At 46.1% G+C, this 22,748-nt stretch overlaps 1 protein-coding gene across 1 annotated transcript in view; it reads right to left on the bottom strand.

Moving 5' to 3' along the window:
* Positions 1 to 21,911, bottom strand: part of MYO1H (myosin IH) — a 45,310-nt gene extending 23,399 nt beyond the window's left edge. Inside the window, exons 1-14 of the mRNA XM_019467182.2 lie at positions 21,753 to 21,911; positions 19,380 to 19,495; positions 17,844 to 18,042; positions 16,893 to 16,973; positions 14,435 to 14,614; positions 12,046 to 12,144; positions 10,480 to 10,593; positions 10,069 to 10,140; positions 9,102 to 9,221; positions 7,662 to 7,729; positions 6,563 to 6,668; positions 6,155 to 6,235; positions 4,341 to 4,432; positions 2,063 to 2,157 (exon numbers count right to left, since the gene is read on the bottom strand). Coding sequence (XP_019322727.2) covers positions 2,063 to 2,157; positions 4,341 to 4,432; positions 6,155 to 6,235; positions 6,563 to 6,668; positions 7,662 to 7,729; positions 9,102 to 9,221; positions 10,069 to 10,140; positions 10,480 to 10,593; positions 12,046 to 12,144; positions 14,435 to 14,614; positions 16,893 to 16,973; positions 17,844 to 18,042; positions 19,380 to 19,495; positions 21,753 to 21,878 — 1,549 coding nt within the window. The 5' untranslated portion in view covers positions 21,879 to 21,911. The remainder of the gene's footprint in view (positions 1 to 2,062; positions 2,158 to 4,340; positions 4,433 to 6,154; positions 6,236 to 6,562; positions 6,669 to 7,661; positions 7,730 to 9,101; positions 9,222 to 10,068; positions 10,141 to 10,479; positions 10,594 to 12,045; positions 12,145 to 14,434; positions 14,615 to 16,892; positions 16,974 to 17,843; positions 18,043 to 19,379; positions 19,496 to 21,752) is intronic.
* Between the last annotated feature and the right edge of the window lie 837 nt (positions 21,912 to 22,748).

Raw genomic sequence — 22,748 nt, 5'->3', positions numbered from 1 at the left:
TACGGAGAATAGATGTGAGTGCGGAGGCAAAAGGTGCGGGTCTGAACCCCAGCTCTGTCACTTACTATCTGAGTGACCTTGGGCAAGTTACTTGACTTCTCTGAGCTCAGTTGCCTTCGAGATTAAAAGAAGGATAATAAAACGGTTCTGTGAGGTGAAGCACTGGGACAGTGTCTGGCCTACAGTAAGTATTGAGCGTTAATTGGAATCCAAATGATCTTGGGCTCCTAGGTGGCTCAGTCGGTTGAGCGTCTGACTTTGGCTCAGATCATGGTCTTGAGGTTAGTGCGCTTAACCCCACACTGGGCTCTCTGCTGTCAGGACCGAGCCTGCTTCGGATCCTCTGTCTCCCTCTCTCTCCTTTTCTCTCTCTCTGCCCCTCCCCTGTTCACGCTCTTTCGCTCAAAAATAAACAAACATTTAGGGCACCTGGGTGCATCTGACTTCGGCTCAGGTCATGATCCCATGAGTTCAAATCCCACACTAGGTGAGCTTGAGCCCCAGTTCGGGTGAATATGAGCCCCGCTTCTCTCTCTCTCTCTCTCTCTCTGTCTGTCTCTGTGCCCCTAGCTCACTTGGGCACACGCTTTTTCTCCCTCTCTCTCTCTCTCAAAAATAAATAAACATTTAAAACAAAAACAATTTTTCTCGTTTTCACTAAATGAAAAAAAATGCAAAACAGAGAACACAGAATAACAATCTGTGTTACTTAAATGCGTGTGCATATATGTGTTATTTGAATATGTATATGTGTCCCCACATACTTAAGTAGATGCAGAAGATATTTCTATTTTCCTGAAAGAAATTACAAGAAACTGTTGGTTCCTGTGGGAGAAACTAGGAGTAAAGGGGACTTTTAGTTTCCTTTTTTGGACTTTTCTGTACCGTTAGGAACTTCTTGCGTTATGTGTGTATTATTGATGATGACAATCAATCAATTATCCACAAAGAGAGATTCATTCCATTTGAAAATGTTTTCTGTTTTTATACCACTCTGAATTCAAGAGAAAAAATACATGTTGCTTTTTAAATATTCTTAGAGAAACTTATTTAAAAGTGAAAATAATTTAGGGGCACCTGGCTTGCTCAGTCAATGGAGCATGTGACTCCTGATCTTGGGGTTGTGAGTTCAAGCCCCACGTTGGGTGTGGAGCCTACCTTGAAAAATAACTGTAAAAGGAAAAAAAAAATGAAAATAATTTAGAACCTAAAGCAGAAATGACAAAAGAAAATATTTTTTAAAGGTTTTGAGAGACAATGTTCATAGGAACCTTATTAGTAAGAGCTCAAAAGCAAACACCCCAAATGCCTATCAACTGATGAATGGATAAACAAAACAGGGTATATCCATAGATGGAATATTATTTAGCAATAAAAAATGGTAACACAGATGAACCTTGAAAACAAGATGCTAAGGGAAAGAAGCCAGACACAGAAGACCACACATTGTGTGATTCCATTTAGATGAAATACCCAGAACAGGCAAATTTGCAGAGACAGAAAACAGATTAGTTCACAGCTGTGGGGGATGGGGCTGGGGAAAACAGGGAATAGTTGCTAATGCAAACAGGGTTTCTTTTTGGGATGAAGTGTTCTTTTTTTGTTAAATAGTTATTTATTTTGAGAGAGAGAGAGAGAGAGAGAGCATGGTAGCAGAAGAGGGGCACAGAGAAAGAGGGAGAATCCCAAGCAGGCTCTGTGCCATCAGTGCGGAGCCTGACCTGGGACTCGAACCCACAAACCGCGAGATCACGACCAGAGCCGAGGCCAAGAGTTGCCTGCTTCATTGACTGAGCCACGCCAGGCGCCCCTGGGGCGAAGCGTTCTAAAATGCACAGCGGCGACGGGTGCATAACTATCAAGTGAACAGAGTAAAAACTACCGGATGGTGCACTTTAAATGGGTGAAATGAAGTGGTTCGACAAAAAAGCAATAAAGAGAAAACTTCAAACGGCTTGCTTGCAAGCAGAGCTAGGGAATGTTTGGGATAGACGTGCAGCCGTTTCTTCGGCGGACACAGGGACACCTGCGTGACCGTGACCTACGCCCCACGCACACTCACCTTTGGTGCAGTACGTGACCTCTCCTGCGTAGTGAGAGAGCCGAAACTCCATCCAGCCAATCCTCTTTCGGCCCTTTGGCCCCGCCAGCTTCCGGCTGCAGCAAGAGAGAACGAGACACGAACTGAACCTTCCTAGTTTGCTGTAACAAAACGCACCGACATAGAAAGCAAAGGGCGGAAGAGAAGCCTGGAGAAAGGGTAACCCACTTGCACAGCTGGTGGGATGCAAACTGGTGCGGCCACTGTGGGAAGGACTAGGGAGGTTCCTCCAAAAGTTGAAACAGAGCTACCCTACAATCCAGCAATTGTACTACGAGGTATTTACCCAAAGAATACAAAAACACTAATTCAAAGGGATACATGCAGCCCTATGTTTATAGCAGCATTATTTACAACAGTCAAATTATGGAAGCAGCCCAAGTGTCCACCGATCGGTGAATGGATAAAGAAGATATGGCATATAAACGCAATGGAATATTACCCAGCCACAAAAAAGAATGAAATCTTGCCATTTGCAACGACATGGATGGACCTAGAGAATATAATGGCTAAGTAAAGTCAGTCAGAGAAAGACAAATACCGTGTGATCTCATTCATACGTGGAATTTAAGAAACAAATGAACAAAGCGGTGGGGGAGAGACAAAGCAAGAAACAAACTCTTAACTGTAGAGAATAAACTGATGGTTACCAGGGTGGGGACATGGGGGAAATAGGTGATGGGGACTGAGGACTTCACTTGTGATGATCACTATACTGTACCCCTGAAACTAACATAACACTGTATGTTAACTAACTGGAATTGAAATGAAGACTTAAAAATAAAATGTGATCCTTCCCCTGAGAACTGAGGATTTAAAAAACACACGTGAGCCACAGAAGACACACTGATTTGTACAATGAAAAAAGTTCTACTTTTTCCAGATGATAACTAAGAACAAATTTACTACCTTTTTATGATGGTAAGTGACTAAAATGCTCATAAAACATCATTTTTCAGATTCTGGTGATGGCTAATTTTTTTGTAACCTTTCTTGAAATGAACATATATATATTGACAACGCAGATACCCAAGTGGGGGAGGGGCAGAGAGAGAGAGGAAGAGAGAGAATTCCCAAGCAGGCTCTGCACAGTCAGTGCAGATGTGGGGCTTTAACTCATGAACCATGAGATCGTGACCTGAGCTGAAGTCAGACATTTAACTGACTGAGCCACCCAGGTGCCCTTCAGTTTTCCATTTTTGATTCATTTCCTTATCCTTTCAACATTCTACAAAAGCTCTGATAAAGCCACTATCATTTACCCGGTCTTTGCCACGGCCAGAAATTACACTAGGTGACTTACGGAGTCACTTACAATGCTCCGCACCAGGTATATTAATAGGTCACGTGTCTTATAAGTGGCCGAGCTGCGATTCTAGTCAATTTTCTTGGATGCTGTAAACCCTCATTCTCTGGATCTACGTGGCAGTGATGTGAGTACACACGAATGTGAAGATTCATTGGGTCGTACGCTTCAGATCCACACATAGCTCTGTGTGTACTTTATATCTGATACGTAACTTAAAAAAAAAAAGACTATTTCTGGGGTTCCTGGGTGGCTCAGTCCATTAAGTGTCTGACTCTTGATTTCAGCTCCGGTCATGATCTCACAGTTCATGAGATCAAGCCCCGTGTTGGGTTCTGGGCTGACTGCACTGAGCCTGGTTGGCTCTCTCCCTCTCTCTCTGTCCCTCCCCTGCTTGCACTCTCTCTCTCTCAAAATAAACATTAAAAAAAAAAAAAAAAGACTTTGAAAAAGAAGCCTATTTCACACCTGTGACCCTGTCCACAAGGTAACGATCATAAAGATACAAAATCTTAGGGGCGCCTGGGTGGCCCAGTCCATGAAGTGTCTGACTTCGGCTCAGGTCATGATCTCATGGTTCATGAGTTTGGGCCCCGCGTCGGGCTCTGTGCTGACAGCTTGGACCCTGGAGCCTGCTTCAGACTCTGTGTCTCCCTCTCTCTCTGCCCCTCCTCCACTGTGCTCTCTCTCACTCTCAAAAATAAACGTTAAAAAAAAAAAGATACAAAATCTTAGAACATTCTACCTGGAATTCGGGTTTGGTTTCTACTAACAAAAGGTACACGTATATAGGAGTCGGTATATCATCATGGTGCGTCACGTTTCTGTGCACGAAGAAGCACCTTTACTCTTGGGGTCCACTGCCCACATACCCAAGAAAGTGGGTAAGTGACGAGCTTCCCCAAGCAACAGCTTGTCGAGCGAGATACATACGTCTGGAAGTGCGCATGCTGGCCTACTTTCTCTTCCAATTTCTCCAGGAAACTCAAGTCCGTAGCGGGACCGGGACGGATACATTCTTCATCCTTCCAGAGAAAAAAAGAGAAGCCTCGATCCGTAGCATCCTACGCCATCGATTCCAAGTTGAAACGCCTTCGCCAGCTGTGGCCGAAGGTAGTGGACTAAAACGCTGTCACCTCAACCCAAGTTCAGGTGAACCTTGGGGGCGCGAGGGCAGTGACCCCTCACGCGTGCTTAGCTTCTCAGAGGGATCTGAAATCCTGTGAAAAGTCACCTCGCCCACCCATCCGGCCACCATATTTCCAAAGTCTTCTTGAACACCACCTCAGTTTCCCTTAACCAGCCACTGCTGGCCAAGCCCACATCCCCTTTTACCAGGAGCAAAAACCTCATGGAGAGAAAGCTACAAAGCCCCGGGCATCTAACTCCTCACGTCTCTCCGGCTGTGTCTTTCTACTTCCTGTTTCGGGCCCTTAACATTGGCAACATGCGAGTGACCATCTTTAAAATGAACCCTGCAGCTTTTGTTAAAACGACAAGAGAACATCGGGCTTCAGGTGAGTGAGACAACCCTTTCGAAGTGACATGTCTATGCTAGTCTAGCCATCAATATGAGCATTGAGAGCCCCGAGAAGAGCTTATGTCAGCCTGTGCCTCCCGGAACTTGCCTCCCCGGATGTCCACACGGCCCTTCCCAGACCACCTCGCCTGAAATTGAGTCATCCTTCCCGGCGCATCTCATCTTTTGAGCTTTTTTCATTGTAAAACCTACTTATGTTGCCCACGAAACGGTCTGTTGTCAGTCTCTCCGCGCTAGAATTTAAAGCTTCATGAATGTAGTGGTTTTGATCTGTTTTGTCCACTGCTCGTGTCCCACAGCACAGGGCACAGTCATGGCACCAAGGAAGCATTCGGTAAGCATTTGTTGAACGAAGAGAGTCTGAATGCTTACCACACGCCGGCATAATTCTAAGCCCTGTGCATGTACAATCTCAGCCTGTCCTTACAATTCCTCGAGATAAGTGCTGCTATCACTGCGTCCATTTAAGACAAGGAGATGGGAGCTCAGAGAGGGTAAGACACCCACCCAAGGTTACATAGCTAGCAAGCAATGGGGCGGGCATCTGAATCCAGGGGGTGCCCATGTTCCTGGCAACGACAGGCACCATCTGTAGTCACTGCTGTGCTTTAGAATCTTGTTCACCCAACAGTTAGGTGGGGGCGGGCGGCAGGCAGGAGAGAGGAGACCAATTATTTTCGTTATAAGGGAGAAGATCCCAAATGAAAAGGCAAAGAAATACTTTCTCATTGGCTTTAGATTTTAAAAAGTGATGTCTGGGGGCATCTTGGGTGGCTCAGTCGGTTAAGCATCCGACTTTGGCTCAGGTCACGATATCATAGTTCGTGGGTTATGGGTTCGAGCCTGCGTCGGGGTGATGGCTGGGAGCCTGAAGCCTGCTTCAGGTTCTGTGTCTCCCTCTCTCCCTGCCCCTCCCTCGCTCCCACTCTGTTTCTCTCAAAAATAAATAAACATGTTGAAAAAAGCGATGTTTGAACTGGAACAATTGGGCATGGATGGTCTCAGAAGTTCCAACAGGTCAAGATAAAGCCACGGGTGCATCCCAAGGAGTCTCAACTCTGGATCAGCGCACATTCTTTGTAAAACCTTCCTTTATGTTTTCTGGCTTTCTGCTTGTGCTAAGCAACCCTTTTCAAGCCTGGGGGAAGACTTCCGCGTGTTGGCAACACCGTATGAATGGACTCTAAGTCAACGTTAATTTTCTCACCAGAATGGAAATGATCCCTTTGTGTCTCTCGTCCACCAAATCACAGATGATCTTGTTGTTGAAATACTGAATGGGCTCCCACTGAAATGACAAAGAGAAAAGAATTCTCCGAGGGGGATTTAGGTGAACATACAATAGATCTCTTTTTAAAATGATTTTCCAACGTTATTTTTCCAAAATCTGATTTTTTTAATCTCTAACATTAAAAAAAAAAAAAAAAAAAAAGAAAGAAAGAAAAGAAACTACCCGAATGTCAAAGTAATTTCCCAGAAAAGAAGCAGAGCAGGAGAGAAAAAAATAATTCTTAGTACTAGGGAGGCCAAAATCTCCAGGGAAATATCACTTCTCAAGCAAATCTCTTTCGCTAGATTAAGAAATCAAGTGAGAAGAACACATTAAGACGTTTACCTCTATACCTTCCATTTCATATTCTGCCTGTTCCGCCTTAAGGGTTCTCTCAATTAACAGTTGTTGGAGTTTCTCATTGCAGTAATTGATGCAGAACTGTTCGAAACTAGAGAGGCCAAAAATTTAAAGAGCTAAAGCTACGCGAGTAGACCAATTAAAAAACCGTATTTGCTTATTTTTATTTTTTTCTAACGCTTATTTTGAGAGAGAGAGTGCGGAAGTGGGGGAGGAGCAGAGAGAGAGGGAGAGAGAGAATCCCAAGCAGGCTCTGCACTGTCAGCACGGAGCCTGATGCGGGGCTCAAACTCACGAAATTGTGAGATCATGACCTGAGCCGAAATCAATAGTCAACGCTTCGCTGACTGAGCCACCCAGGCACCCCTGTATTTACTTCTTTTTTTAAAGATGCTTTTTAATACAGAAAAAGCAAAGTCCTTATTAATTATACAATTTACTAAATAGATCCCAAGAATCAAGTGAAAAGACGTTTGCATTTTTTTTTTTACATTTATTTATTTTTGAGAGACGGAGAGAGATAGAGCATAAGTGGGGGAGGGACAGAGAAAGAATGAGACACAGAATCCAAAGCAGGCTCCAGGCTCCGAGCTGTCTGCACAGACCCCAACGTGGGGCTCTAACTCACAAACTATGAGATCGTGACCTGAGCCCAAGTCGAACACTTGACCTACTGAGCCACCGAGGCACCCCAAGACGTTTGCCTTTTTTTTTTTTTTAACGTTTATTTATTTTTGAGACAGAGAGAGACAGAGCATGAACAGGGGAGGGGCAGAGAGAGAGGGAGACACAGAATCGGAAGAGGCTCCAGGCTCTGAGCCATCAGCCCAGAGCCCGACGCGGGGCTCGAACACACGGACCGCGAGATCGTGACCCGGGCCGAAGTCGGACGCTCAACCGACTGAGCCACCCAGGCGCCCCAGACGTTTGCCTTTTTTAATGGTCATTCCAATTCTGGAACAGTCTATGAGTTAGCGGCTATGGAAATCCCGAGAATTTCTAAAGATGGGAAACCCAGTTCCAGCAACATTAGAGATGCCTCAAACCAGACGGACAGAGGACCAGGAGGTAATGACAAACTTACCCATTCTTGTCGAAGACCTCAAACCCATAGATATCCAGCAATCCAATCACAGTCTTCTTGGTGAAATCCTAGTCAAAGTAACACACACTGTTCATTGTTAGGTCTTTTACTTAATGACTCTTAAAACCCGGTAGCTGCCCCCAAAGCTGGGACTTGGTTATAAAACTCACACCTTCTCTGTCTCCAACATTGGCTCACAGAGAAATTATAGGGTGGAAACAAGTTTACCAGCCTGCTCCTCTGGCCGGCAGCCCGCCGGGATCCCACTGAAGCTTCCACAGCCACCACCCGAGAAGTGAGACCTTCCCCTTCTGGTTCACTCCCTTCCTTCAGCCCTTCTCAGCCTCCCAAGCCCACATCAATCCCAAAGAAAGCAAGAGACCTCTATAGACAGCAGCAAAGGAGATGTCTATCCAGGAGAGAGGACAGGTGATACAAATGTCATTTTAAAACAGAGGATGGGGACACTTGGGTGGCTCAGTCAGTTAAGCATTTGACTTCGGCTCAGGTCATGATCTCACAGTTCACGAGTTCGAGCCCCACATCGGGCTCCGTGTGGACGGCTCCAAGCCTGGAGCCTGCTTCCCATTCTATGTCCTCTCTCTCTCTGCCTCTCCCGCACTCATGCTCTGTCTCTCTCTCTCAAAAATAAACATTAAAAAAATTTAAAAAAAAAAAGAGAGGACCAGGTGCAAAGATGGATATTTATTTTTATTTTTTTTAAATGTTTATTTATTTTTGGGACAGAGAGAGACAGAGCATGAACGGGGGAGGGGCAGAGAGAGAGGGAGACACAGAATCGGAAACAGGCTCCAGGCTCCGAGCCATCAGCCCAGAGCCCGACGCGGGGCTCGAACTCACGGACGGCGAGATCGTGACCTGAGTTGAAGTCGGACGCCCAACCGACTGAGCCACCCAGGCGCCCCAAAGATGGATATTTAAAGAGAACATGCCTATTTTTTTCGAAAGGGCCACAATTTAGCATTCCGTATGGTGTCCTGAGCTGATGCCTTCCAAATCTGTCCTTTACATACTATCTCCTTGAATTTTACATCTACATATTCTGTGCCTCAGGATCATTTCCTTGATTTCTAGCTTGGAGGAAACTCCCAGGGTGAATCTGAAGGACTTGTTATACATATTTTTTCTTATACACATTAAAAGATGCTCACCGTTAAAGCTAAATTCTGTGGACACTGAAGGCCATCTGGCGTACTTCAAATACTATGCATCCCACACTTCGGGACACACTCCAAAAATCATTCAGCGGGCATTTTTTTGTGAGCCTACTGTGTGCCGGGAATGGAGACGCGGAACAATATCGTCCCTGGGCACCAGGGGCCAACGGTCAATGCTCACAAATTCTTCAGAGTGACGAGGTCGGTTATAAAACATTACCACGTTAGCGAGAGTGAGTCAGTCAAACGTGTTTGGACTAACCTTGTTCACTAAGGAGGAATTGATTTTGTTGACTAGCCAAGTAAATGTTCGTCCATAAATGGCCTTTGCCATTGCATCTCTAGCGTAGACAGAGAGTTCCAGAGTCAGTGGGCATATTACCTGAGGACAACAACAGGTGCATCATTACAGAAGTTAAAAACAAAAAACAAAAAACCCATGGGGGCACCTGGGTGGCTCAGTTGGTTAAGCGTTCCGGGGCTTGGTTCCAGTTCAGGTCATGGTCTCATGGTGGTGAGATTGAGCCCCATGTCGAGCTCTGCACTGAACATGGAACCTGCTTGGGGTTCTCCGTCTCCCTCTTTCTCTGCAACTTTCTTTCTCTCTCTTAAAAAAAAAAAAAAAAAGCCCACTTCCTCCCGAGTTTCCAAATTAGCCTTTAATAGCAGCCAGCGAGGGATATGTGCTGGGGGAAGACACCGCCCCCACCTGTACACGTTCAGGCAGTAGCTATTTCTTGAGTGCTTACGACGTGTTGGGCACCGCATGGAGCTGCTGAGGTACAGCCATGACTGAGACAAATTCTGTGGGTTCACAGTTGGGGGACGGGACATTCACGCCCCACACGCCGTCATGTTGCAAGCTGAGAGCAGTATGAGGAGATACCGATGGTGCATAAGGATAGGGGTGGGATGGTCAGGGAGACTCTTTGAGGGTGTGACCCCAGGAACTGAAGGATGAGAAGGCATTAATTAGAGAAGCACAGGGAACAGTGTTCCAGTAGAGGGAACGGCATGTGCAAAGACCTCATGGGGGAAAGGCATGGCAAGAGGGGAGGCATGGAAAGCTAGTGATGGTGCAATGGTGGGGACGGGGAGGGTGAGGCAGGAGTCTCCTACAGGAGCTGGAAGGCGGGACCCCGGCCTCCTCTAGGACCATCGTCCTGCTCTTCCATGAGGCAGGCAAGAGCGGGGAGGGCAGGCACATTTCCATCTAGTGTCATTTTTACCTCTTCAGTTTTGGCTTCAATCTTTCTATGGGTGAGAGCTTCCAGAAGGATGGATGGGTGGACCCCCAGGAGCTGAAAACATGGAAACCAAAATGCCATTCAGCGATCGGATTTGCTTTTTGCCAATTTGCAAGGAATTGGTGCCATTTCCAGGCCCAGGATTATACACCCTGACAGATAATCCCACCGAAATGCGAGAGAGACCACATCCTGATTTTACACTCAGCTGGCTTTTACCCACTCCCTCACCTGCCCCCCTCGCTCTTTAAATCTCCTAGCCAGTATCAGCCGGAAGGCCACGGTGTTGGCCGCATGGGACCTGGGCCTCCAGCTGCCTTCAGCTCCCCTCTCCTGCCCTCCGCCTCCGAAAGGGCCGGGCCCTCCCCGTGCTTTTCAGAAGCCGAACGTCACCTTGGCGATCCATTTGATCTCGTGGGTGTCTGGGATCGTGGCACAGCCTTGGTGGTTCTCTTCAAAACAAACGTTCCCCAGGTGTAGGACGCTGGCAAGAATTCCAAAGAGATTCTAGGAATGTGGGAAAGGGTGAGGAGAACAGGGAGAGAAGGGCGGCCGCCCAACTGATGAACGTCATCACGGGAGACAGCCAAGGAAAACCGCTCCTTCCTAATTCCAGCCCGAGCTCACGGAGCCAAGTTTCCCCCGCCCCGGGAATCAGCTTCTTACCCACCTCAGATGTTAAGGGAAGGAGGATAAAAGAACCTCAGCAGAGGATGGGGGAAGATCCCTCCTTCCATCTCCAGCGCAGGACACTTCTATTTCTGGATCCTCCCCATCCCCTTCCCACCAACACACCATTTCATATGCAAATAGCATGATCCCAGATACATATAGGTATATATTATATCAATGCATAATATTTTATTTTTTAATGTATTATTTATTTTTGAGAGGGTGCAACCAGGCGAGGGGCAGAGAGAGAGGGAGACAGCAGATCCAAAGCCGGCTCCGGGCCGACAGCAGTGAGCCCCATGTGGGGCTTGAACCCACGAACTGTGAGATCACGACCTGAGCCAAAGTCGGAGGCTCAACCGACTGAGCCACCCAGGTGCCCCTAAATATATTTTAAAGTATAATTCTAGTCCTTGAAAGAGCAAGAGTTTTAACCATCAAAAAGAAAAACAGAAAAAGATGTAAAAACAGAATGTTCATATATCCTACAATCTTCTCCAGTTTGTTCAAAAATAGAAGTGTAAATAAACAGTAATCCTGTAGATCTGGAGCATGTAAATATCTGAGATTTGATTTGGGGGCACCTGGGTGGCTTAAGTGGTTGAGCGTCTGACTTCGGCTCAGCTCATGATCTCACAGTTCAGAGTTTGAGCTGGGCTATCCACTGTCAGCACAGATCCTGCTTCGGATCCTCTGTCCATCCCCCACCCCCCCACCTCCGTCTCTCAAAAATAAATAAAAATTATTAAGGGGCGCCTGGGTGGCTCAGTCGGTTAAACGTCCGACTTCGGCTCAGGTCACGATCTCGCGGTCCGTGAGTTGGAGCCCCACGTCAGGCTCTGGGCTGACGGCTCGGAGCCTGGAGCCTGCTTCCGATTCTGTGTCTCCCTCTCTCTCTGCCCCTCCCCTGTTCATGCTCTGTCTCTCTCTGTCTCAAAAATAAATAAAACGTTAAAAAAATTAAAAAAAAAATTATTAAGAATATATTTGAGATTGGATGTGAGAGGAAGAAGAAACAAAATCTCCTCCTTGCTCACCGCATTGGGAAATCTTAGGTCTGATGAAATGCAGAATGCCCAGGTAACATTTCAATCCCAGATAAGCAAGGACTAAGTTTTTCGTAGAAGTTTATCTCATTGGGACAAGCTTATCTGAAATTCACATGTAACTAAGCATCCTGTATTTTCATTTGCTGAGCCTGGCAACCCTACTGGGCGATCACCAAGATACCAGGATTGTTTCGTCAATCCCAGACCATACTGGCAGTTGTGACCACAGGGCTCATACCTCGAGGTCATCTTCAGTAAAATCGATGACAGAAAAGGCACTGGAAACAGTTTTCCAGTCGTTCTTGTCATTAATAGACGACTCTTTGGCACAATGACCCTGTTAACACAGAATCGGGTTGCTTCGCGTCATTTCCACAAGGACAGTTAGGCACGCCCACACCTATTCTTGAATCAAAGTGGTTTTCTCTCCAAACACGCAAGAGCTAGTTCTAGAATGTTCTGATTATAAAAAGCCAGGTTTTATCTCATCGTCTAGCACAGCATGATTTGCTGGCTGTTGCCTTTTTCAAAGTTATTTGGAATCTCTGCCCTGGGAAAACTTTCAAAGGTACACATTAGTGGTATATCTCTTCAAGTATTTTTTTTTTTTATTGTTTTCCTTGTCTTATTTGTCAAGTAAACTGAAGATGTTTGTCTCAGTAAACACCTGCTAAAAAATGCAGGGAGAGGACAAGCCCTGAAATTCAGATAACAATCTCGACGCAATCACAACCTCCAGCAGAAACTGCTGTGAGGGATGAGGGACGAGGGACGAGGGACGAGGGACGAGGGACGAGGGACGAGGGACGAGGGACGAGGGACGAGGTAGGAGACACTCAAGAAGAGTTTGGCATTTAGAGAAATGAAGGTGATACGGATACAATCACCAGCAGAGAGGTGATGAGACTTCCCACTGACTCTAGAAGTTGTCTTCTAAAGAAGACACACACCACCGAATGTCACAATTTAAAGGGAAGACATTCTGGATGAAGTCTGTTTTGTTTATGTTTGTTTGTCTCTTTTGCTTTTGTAGGACAAGGTGTTCCTAGATTCCTGGCTATCTGAAGATTCGTCATGTTAAACAGATTTCCTTGTTGCCTGGGGAAACCGGAGGTGCTGGGTCATGAAAAGATCCACCCGTGAACTGGCCAGTGTTAAATCTGCAACCTCCCAAATATCCCTCCCGGTTCGACCAATGGCATCTGCTCCTGCCCCACCAAGGGCGGGGCCAGCTTAAGTCAGTCTTTCCAGGGCACCTAGAGGTTTGGAAGCAGCGCGGATATACTGCGAGTAAAGCCACTACGTTTGTCCAAGTTACCAGGCAACACAAAATTGAACAAAATAATACTGGCGAATGGTCTGAAGATCTGGCCAGAAAAAAAAAAAAAAATCTGCAAAGATAAAAGACAAGCTACATTCCAAAAGGGAATGATTTGAATTATCAAAGGGTTAGGAGAAGCCCTTGGGAAAAGGATTCAAGCTCTAAAATATTTTTATAAATTGACCCTCTCTGTTCATGCCGTGAGAAGCCAAATGTGAGGCTACCATACAGCTTTATGGGGAGAATTCGGTTCTCAAAAAGGAAAAAAAAAAATTATATATATATATATATATCACATCCGAATTACTCTTCATTCTCACAATTAGTACGAAGTTTGCAAAAGGAGATTGGGATTCTTTTATTTTCATCATTTAGCCTCATTTTTCAAGATGCATTTCGGTCATGTCTACTCTTTCACCAGGACTATGAAATGCTGGTCTTTCTTTTACAAGATTCACTTCCTAAGACCTCGTTCTCTTTCTCAAATGATGGCCCCACGTGCACTCTGCCAAGTGGCCTCCATTCAAAGCCAGACCCAGCAAAGAAGAGAAAAATCTGAAAATCTTGGGGCATAAAAGGTGCCAGTGACATCAAATAGTGATAGATGCTATACAATCGGGACCTTCTAGAACCCTGGTCCTGGCTGCAGAAAAACTAATGGTGGGAGTCAAATTCTCCAAGTCCATCTTTCAACACTGGGTCCCAGGGTTGCTTACGGGAATGGCCCAAACTCTCTCTGTAAGGAAGTCCATTCATTTTGCAATTAACAACCCTCAGACTGGGAGGCAAAGTGGGGAGTCTTTTCCAAACTAGTTCTGGGAAGCAGAAGGGAGCAGCACAAGTTGTGGACACGGACGGGCAGCGAGTTACTATCACACCCAGACCGGTAGTTCTCACTTCTGCTGTGTATTGGAATCACCGGGGATTCACTTAATTATCCAGAATCACGGGAGTGTTTAACACAGCCTTGATGTCCAGGTCCCATCTCAGACCAATTAGACTGGAATCTTTAGAGTGTGTGTGTGTGTGTGTGTGTGTGTGTGTGTGTGTGTGTTGACAAATCCCCTCGGGTGATTCTAATTTCAGCCAGGGCTGAGAACCACCCACCTAGAGACTGATTACTTTACCAGATGATCTGTCAGGCATAGACAAAGGGGTTATGATAAGTGGCAAGAAACCAGTCCATAGGATATCTCCAGAATGGTAATGAGAAAGTTCTTGGCCATCTCATAGAAGCCCCCAGTAATGCCCTTCACCCCTGCCACCCAAAGGGCGCCCCCCCAAGCCAGGTACTGGTCCTTCTGACCTGTGAGAGGTATTTATACAGCTGGGGGTCCCGCTCAAGTCCAAGGTAAGCAAGGAGTTCCTCTTCGCCTCCCTCCAGCAGCTGGTAGAAGATGTGGAAGTTCCTCTCGCCCTGGTTTTGATAGACGACTCGAGACTTTTCTATCAGGTAACTGATGATATGCCCGCCTACGGGAATGCCCTTCAGGACAGAACAAAAAATGCCCAATGACGAGAACTGAGCCGCCTTCTTACTGGTGTCTTCTGAGGAACAGAAATTCTGAATTCAAATGATTCTTCTTCTATGCTTAGTGTTTTCTGGGCTCTGTTTACAAATATTTTTGCCTACCCTGAGGTCATGAGAAGGATTTTCTATGCTTCTGTCTAGAAGCGTGGTCATTTTACCAGTCGCATTTAGGACAGCGGTCGAGCACTACTGAATTCTTGGGTATGGAGTGAGGTAGAGGGTCAAAGGTCTTTTTAGTCACATGGATTTCAGATTGATCAGCACCATTTACTGGAAAGGCAATCGTTTCCCTACTGGATCACAGTGGTGCTTTGGTCATAAGCCAGGCAATCATATCACATGTGGACGCCTTGGTGGACTCCACTCCCATCTACTGGCCTGTTTACGTATCTTTATGTATCACACTGTTTTGTTTTTAAGAATATATCCAGTAAGGGATTTGGGTTCCAGAACATATATAGAACTCCTGCAAATCAACATGAGAAAAACAGCCTAATTAAAAGTGGGCAAAAGGCTCTAACACAAACTTTTTAATTGGCCAGTTATCAAGACTTCACTAATCATCAGGGAGATACAAACATAAATCACACTGGGAAACCAGTCTACTCCACCAGAACGTCTCAAACCTGAAAGGACTGATGATACCAGATGCTTTCAAGGGTGCAGAGAACCCTGCTGGTAACTGGACCCATCGTTAATTATCATAACATTCCTGGTAAGAACCCAACAATGCCACCTCTGGGTATGTGCCCAACATAAGTGGATGCAAATTATCTACTCAAAGACATGTTGCAAGGATGTTCAGAGCGCTATCTGCAACAGCCCCAAACTGGAAACCCAACTGTCCATCGATAGGAGAACAGAAAAATCATGATGAGGTCACATAAGCAAAAAATGACCAACTGCCACATGGAGTGACATTAATGAATCTGAGAGTGTTGATTAAAGGGAGCCAGACGAAAAAGAGGACATATAATTCCTACACATGAGGCCCAAGAACCCACAAAATTAATCTGATTATAGAGGGAAGAACAGTTGGTAACAGTTGGGAGGGCAGATACTGTCAGAGAAGCGTAGGACAATCTTCTAGGTGCTAGAAATTGTTACATCTTGATCTGAGTGCCAGTTGTCACAGGCAGATAGGTAAAAACTCATTAAACTGGACTCATGCCTTGCTTCCTTTTCAGTAGATGTGTTGAATTTCAATAAGGAGTTTAAAAACAGACACAACTATTCAATTTTTTTTTTTTTTCAAAGTCTGGGCGCACTTCACCAGAAGTCCACGTACCGGCTTCTGGAAAACCCTGAGCCAGTCTGTTATCACTACACTCAACCCTCAAGCAACAACTGTCCTCCAGTCTAAGTGATAGTTTGTCCCCTGGAGTTCTATGTCCTTGAGAACTCTGTCGACCCTTCCCACTTGCACTGGCCCCATTTAAATTCTGTGAACATACAACAATTCTCATCATACACTGTCTCCGGTTGCCTCCATGCCACAGCAGCAGAGCTGAGCGGTTGTGACGGAAACCATATGGTCCACAGAGTCTGAAATATTGACTATCTGGCCCTATCCAAAAAACATTTGCCAACCCATGCCATATAATTATGCGCGCCCACACAGTACATCGTTTCCATGTGGTTATTCTCAAGCTTTATAAGAAATGGCTGACACGTCAGACTTTCCTAAGACTTGACCATGTTACGTGTAGCTTCATTCACTTGCTCTTGCTGTTACGTGACAGTTCATTGGGTGAACATCCCACCATTTAACCATTCTCCTGTCGATGGACACTCAGCCCTCTCCAGATGTGTTGACTGTTTCCAGACCTTTTTACCATCATGAGCAGGGCTCTTGGGGGCAGGCTTGCCAATCTCCAAGAGCGGAATGGCTCCACCATAGATGATGTGATTTCAACTTCACAAGATAATAATGTTGTTTTCCAAGTGGGTCGCACCAGTGTGAGCCCCACCGGCAATGTGGAAAAGTTCCTAATTATCCACATCTTCACCAATAGCTGGTGTGATCAGACTTCTTAATTTTTGCTCACCCAGAAAGTATACAATGGTATCTCATTGCGGTCTTTGTTTGCATTTCCCAAAACGGCACTAATCCTGGAGTTGTTCATTATTTGAGCCGATAGAGCCCTTTCTCCCTTAAGGGACCTCGGGTCGAGTTTCTGTCACTGGCAGGCTAAGGGGTCCCCATGAGCCGGTAATAGGAACTTCAGTGTACCTTATAGTCAAACTGGATGTCCATGTATTTTCCAAATCTGCTGGAGTTGTCATTCCGGAGTGTTTTGGCATTTCCAAAAGCCTTGCAATACAAAGCGAGGGAGACAGGGACAGGCTGAACCAAACTGTCATGCCTGGTCTTTCAAGCTCACCAAACTCATCAGACGCCACGATTATGAAAATGGGGGAGGGAGGGGGAGCCAGGGATTAAAGCCATACTTTATCTTCTAAGAAGGAACCACGAAGTACAGAGAATTTGATGCCAAATACTGAGGATGGAGCGAGAGGAAAGGACAAAAAGATCTCTCTAGCATCCAATCTAGGACTGACTAGGGAGAGCTATAGAGGCCCCTAGGCCCCTGATGTTCTAGAAGACAGAGTTCATGGCCCCCATTACCAGACCTTTTTTTCTATCAAACAGGTAATTGTTCAGCCCATAGGTCTATGGGGAAAATTCCTTCAACCACGAATACCTTTAACATGAAGGGCGACAAAAACACAGAATTGCTTGTTCAAAATCAAACAGCAAGTCAGTGAATTGCAATAATCATCCAAATAATTTCAATTAAATAAGAAAGATATTAATAAGAGAGCACGACTTTAGTGTTTACTAATTCTGCTGTGTGCTTTTTATGCATTCACCTGGTTTTATCCTCAGAAACTCCTAGGAGGTGGGAACTATGAGTAGACCCGTTCCACAGATAGGGAAACAGAATCTGGGATATGCAGTGGTTTGCTAAAGCTTGCTGAGGCGTGGCTGCCCTGGGATTAGCGTCCATGCTTGCCGGACTTCAAGGTTATGCCCTTAAGCACAATATTTCCCTTGAGACCTTTCTGCTTAACTCCCAGACGGCGATCTGCCCATTTTGACTGTCCTGCACAGGCAGAAGATTCTTCTTACTTAATTGACCTCCCTAGAACTCCCCTCAACAGGTCCTCAAAGATCACTTACCTCCAGCACTGGATTGGAGAGCAGCAGTCTGTCACGGGCTATTTGTAGTGACTCGGTCATTGGGCAGGTCACGGCAAAATACTGGAGAATCTTCTTGGAGGCCTCCGTTTTCCCTGCCCCGCTCTCTCCAGAAATGAGGATGAAGTGGTTAGTTAGCTCAGAGCACATCATGCGGTAAGCGTTGTCAGCTATGGCGTAGCTGGAGAAGGAACGGGAAGGGGCTGTGTGTAATGCCCACCACAGCAGAAGGACCAAGAACCCCGCCTCCGGGAAACCACATCCAGACTGTGGTACAAGGACACTGAGCTCAGATATCAAATGCTCACCAGGACCCATTGACTGATCAGAGATAAAATGTACCAGAAATCAAAATTCAGATAACAGTTAAAATGGACAAGTTGAGCAACAATGGACATTTTTTAAAAGTTTATTTATTTTGAGAGAGAGAGCGTGCGCCCGCGAGTGAGCAAGGGAGGGGCAGAGAGAGAGGGAGAGAATCCCAAGCAGGCTCCAGCCTGTCATTGCAAAGCCTGACATGGGGGCTTGAACCCGTGAACGTGAGATCGCGACCTGAGCCAAAATCATGAGTCAGATACTCAACCGACTGAGCTGCCAAGGCGCCCCCATCAACATTTCATATGAGAATAAGCCAGATACTAAATTATATATATCCCCAAGAGACATTCTATTAACTGCAGGTAGAAATAACATCTTGTCTAAATATTTTAAACACTTAATAGCTATAATGAGATCCCAAGTTTCCTCTTTCCTTCAAGATGTAGCGTAGTAAGAGTACCGAGACAGGAAAGCAAAAATATCTTAAAAGCTCTGTGATATCTATAGGACAAGAGGTGAAACTGGTACAAGGGTTTTACCTTCAAGATCAGAAACCAAAGCGTGAAAGTCTCCCAAGAGTATAAGCTTCCCACGTGGCCGAGTTTGAAAGCTGGCTAATTTGGATCCCCCTAGTGGTAGTGATTCAGAAAGGTTTATAAAGGCCTTATAGGAGGTGAATAGGTAAGTCCTCAAGAAAAATGGAGAGACAGCCCACATATTAGCCCAGAAGTCAACCAGGGAGAACTGAGAAATTCAGTAGCGCCATAGTGACATATAGATCAGACAGGAAATTGCTTGAACTACGGATCTGCAGGGCCCTACCAATGGGAGGCTCCTTTGCCGCCATGATACTCAGACACCAGTAGATGGCGCTACAGCAAACCTCTTCCCAGAAAAGACCCCTCTCCAGCCACGCTCTTAGAGCTCTTAACAGTTACAAAAGATTCCACCTCTCGGGATATTTAAACTGAGACTTGACAAGGATCTGATGCTTTCTATTGTGTTGAAAGACATTTATCAAGAAGGCAGGATGTTAAGTGAGGTACAGAACCTAATGAGGATGCATCAAAGATATGGATGGATGGATGGATGGATGGATGCGGTGAATGGATGGATGGATAGGAAAGAGGGAGAGAGGGAAAAAGAAAAAAGAGGAAGAGAGAAAAATACTACTGATGATCCCCCATATGTACTACTTACACATGTGGTGGCAGTTCAAAGAAATTGACCCCTTGATAAAGTTCCATCTGGCTCATAGTGTAGATTCCAAGCTCCTGGTATGGATTCACAGATACAAGGAGAGTCCCAATATAGGTCTAGAAGAATGGACCAAAGCACTAGTGAGGAACTGTGGGGTGCAAAGGGCTACAGTGAGAGACCATCCCATGCTATGATCCCCATGTGTTCATTTCATGGGATATAAAACAATAAATAAGATAGGTGGTGTCCCTGCTGTCCTGGAGCTTACACGCATGTGCACATGTCTGGGGGAAGGGGTTCCAGAATGCTTCAATTAGAATGGTAAGAAAGGTGCACATAGGGTAATGAGAGAGGGAGTGACCAAGGAAGGCCACCTTAGCTCGTGGGCTTGGGGAAGTCTTCTTTAAGGAGGTGACTCCGAGCTGAAACTTGAATGATGAAAAAAAAAAAAGTAGGTAGGAAAGGGCAGGTCAGGCTGAGGGGTCCAGGGTGGGCAGGCTGGCTGCCCTGGAGGTCAGCGAGGGAGTGGGGAACGGAAGACGCTAAGACACGGAGTCCGAGATGGAGCAAGTTCGGATCCCCCAGGGCATGAAGAACCGGGGGTTTATTCCAAATGCAGCGTGTGGTGGAGACACCACTCTCCCTACTGATAAGTAATACTTGCCTTACACTGTAAATGTAAAATGGAGAGCGTTACGAAGAGAGCACCGCAATCTGACCTACGTTGATGTTTCAGAGAGGTCTCTCCGGCCACTGGGTGAAAGCAGGGAAGATAGGCATCCCAGCTGTCTCCAGCTGGGCCAACATGCCCACCTGCTGGCACGTATTTCCCTGGGTTGCAATGTTGCATTCTATTACTGGTCAAGTTCCTCACATACTCGTGATTGTAACAGAACCACTAACGTAAACGCTTCTTGGAATACACTCAGGAATGACCAAAGCTCTCACCCTCTTACGTAGAAAACAAAGACATGCCTGGGCTCCTCTGGAAATACAACTGGAGTTTTCAAATTCCGGGTTTGTTACTGGGTTTCATTCCAGAGCCTCGATATTGGAGGTTCTCAAGTTTATGCCTAGGCTAAAATCATTCTAACAGATGTTTCTAATCTCTAGAACAAAGTCGAACAGAGAACTAGAACAGATGAGAGTACCATATTTTGTCTAAAATTGTGCACGGCTTCCACCAGTAGAAATCTGCCAGGGTAGAACGTAGTTTCTGAAATCTGTTCAAACCGGAAATGATTTATTCATGATGATCCTATCATCCCACTTCTACTTCTCCATACCGCACTCTTTCTCCTTGGCTTATACATAAAATCTACTTCAATCAAAAATATATACTCTAAGAATTCCCATTGCTTATTTCTCCCAGTAACCTTGGTTTCGACATACGGATTAAGTCATGGCACCATTAAAAACAAAACAGCTACAAGGCAAATATCGTTAGATCGCTTTTCATGGTCTAATTTACTCTTAGCAACAGCTAATAAAATCTCAATAAAGTTAAATAAGTTTAAAAACACACAGAGACACTGTGGAGTTTACCCTACAACAATCTACCTGAAATTTGACCAATCAAATCAAGGTGCAGTGAGAAATGGGCAACTTAATAAAAACTGACCACCACTAGAAGCAACCAGACAAACCTAAGAACAGGTCTGGCCATGTGTGGCAACCTTGACCCTTGGAGATTCATGGGATGTGGTGGACATCTCTTATATTTGCCAGTCTGGCATCTCGATCCCCTTCTTCCGGCAGATTCCTTTGAGGAACCTTCTCCGGCTGGCAGCCCGCATCAAACGGTAAGGTGCACACTGGCCTAAATCCTCACCTCCTGGGCTGGGCCTGGGTAACTAGCCTGGCCAATCATAATATTCCTCACTTCAGCTGTGGGGATTGGTTCAGAGGTAAGCAATGACCCGAGATGGGCCAATCAGAGCCAACCAATGTCTGTGTCTCCGGGAGGAATTGCTCTCTTGTCTACCAACATCAGCCTGGTCCGGCTGTCAGCTACCCAGCCCCCTTGCCCCCTTGCATAGAGTCCGCCCCAGAAAGAGACCTTTGCAAAATCGAGCAGAGAGGTGGGAAAGAGCCCTCGAGGCTCTTCAAGACTCATCACCCTAGACCCTAGATCTATTTCTGGACCCTACAGTGACATGGGTCAATAGATTCTGTCTTATGGCTTACGCCCGTTTAAGCTGGGTCTTTGTCACTGGAAGCCAGGATTAGGGTGCATCTGGCAGTGGTCCCTTCACACCTCTCTTTAAAGGCTGATCTAATAGAGAGATAGTGTTCACTATCCTCAAGGCTGTGAAGACAGGCAGGAGGGGAACCACCAGTCTAGGGAAACAGCTGAGGAACAGGTGACATTACATAGATGAGGTTCTCGCTGAAACGCTTTCGAAGATTGTCCAGAAAAGCAGATTCGCTGGTGTAGGCATCCAACAGCACAAAATCCTGCACCCCGACCTTGTCCCGGGCGGTCAGCGTGCTTTCCATGTGCAGACGAATGTGCTTCCTCCTCACTTCTTCTTTCTGCGGCAAACAGAACATTCGTCAGCAGCTCGCTTATTCTGCAGCCCCTATTGCTCGTCTAAGACAGAAACAGCGAGATGCCCTGGGGACAGTGGAGCACTGAGATCACATTAGGCTCTCTTTGTTAAGGGTTTATGATCTGGTTAGGGATACAAGGGGATGGTAATAAAAGCAGTAACGGTAACGGCAGCAGCTGACGGCAACCGAGCAGTGACTGCTAGGTACTACGCTAAATACTTGGCCTCTATTTTCTTTGGCCCTAGTGCTGAGGCTAGGAAGTAAATGCTATTGCCATGCCTATTTAACAGATGAGGAAACTGAGGACAGAGACACTATAAAGCACGTCCAAGTTCTGCCAAAAGGCACGGCCAGGATATGAACCTAGACAGCCCGGCGCCAGAGTCTTTCTTGACCATCCCTTGCTAAGCATCAGTTACCTCAGCTTGCTGTGTAATTCTGAGATGAGTGAGGAATTTGGTTGCAATGGGAATTTCTTTTTACAGAGGAACACTCAAGGAAGGACACCCCGGAAGGGTCCTCTCTCCCAGGCTGGGCTTCAGACCTCCCTGGAAAAGGAGTCGTCGCAGCTCACTGGAAGGTGGAGAATCTCAGCGGGATACCAGGGGGCAGAGCTGGTCCACTGTCACTAGACAGTGTCCATGAGGGACACAGGTGGGCAAAGGGAGTCCGATCGGCGCTGGGCAGCGGGCCTGGTGCAGCACTGCCTGAGTCAGGAGGGCTGTGGGAAACAGCTCTCCAGGTCTGGGGCAAGCTGAGGCTGGAGACTGGAGGGTACAGAGAGAGAGAGGTGGGGGGGCACCGCCATAGGAGGTG

This window comes from Panthera pardus, unplaced genomic scaffold (genome assembly GCF_024362965.1).
Source record: "Panthera pardus isolate Hobbes unplaced genomic scaffold, ASM2436296v1 HiC_scaffold_15, whole genome shotgun sequence".
NCBI classification, from domain to species: Eukaryota; Metazoa; Chordata; class Mammalia; order Carnivora; family Felidae; genus Panthera; species Panthera pardus.
The sequence above is the reverse complement of the archived record's forward strand: the minus strand, read 5'-3'. Positions and strand labels throughout refer to the sequence as shown.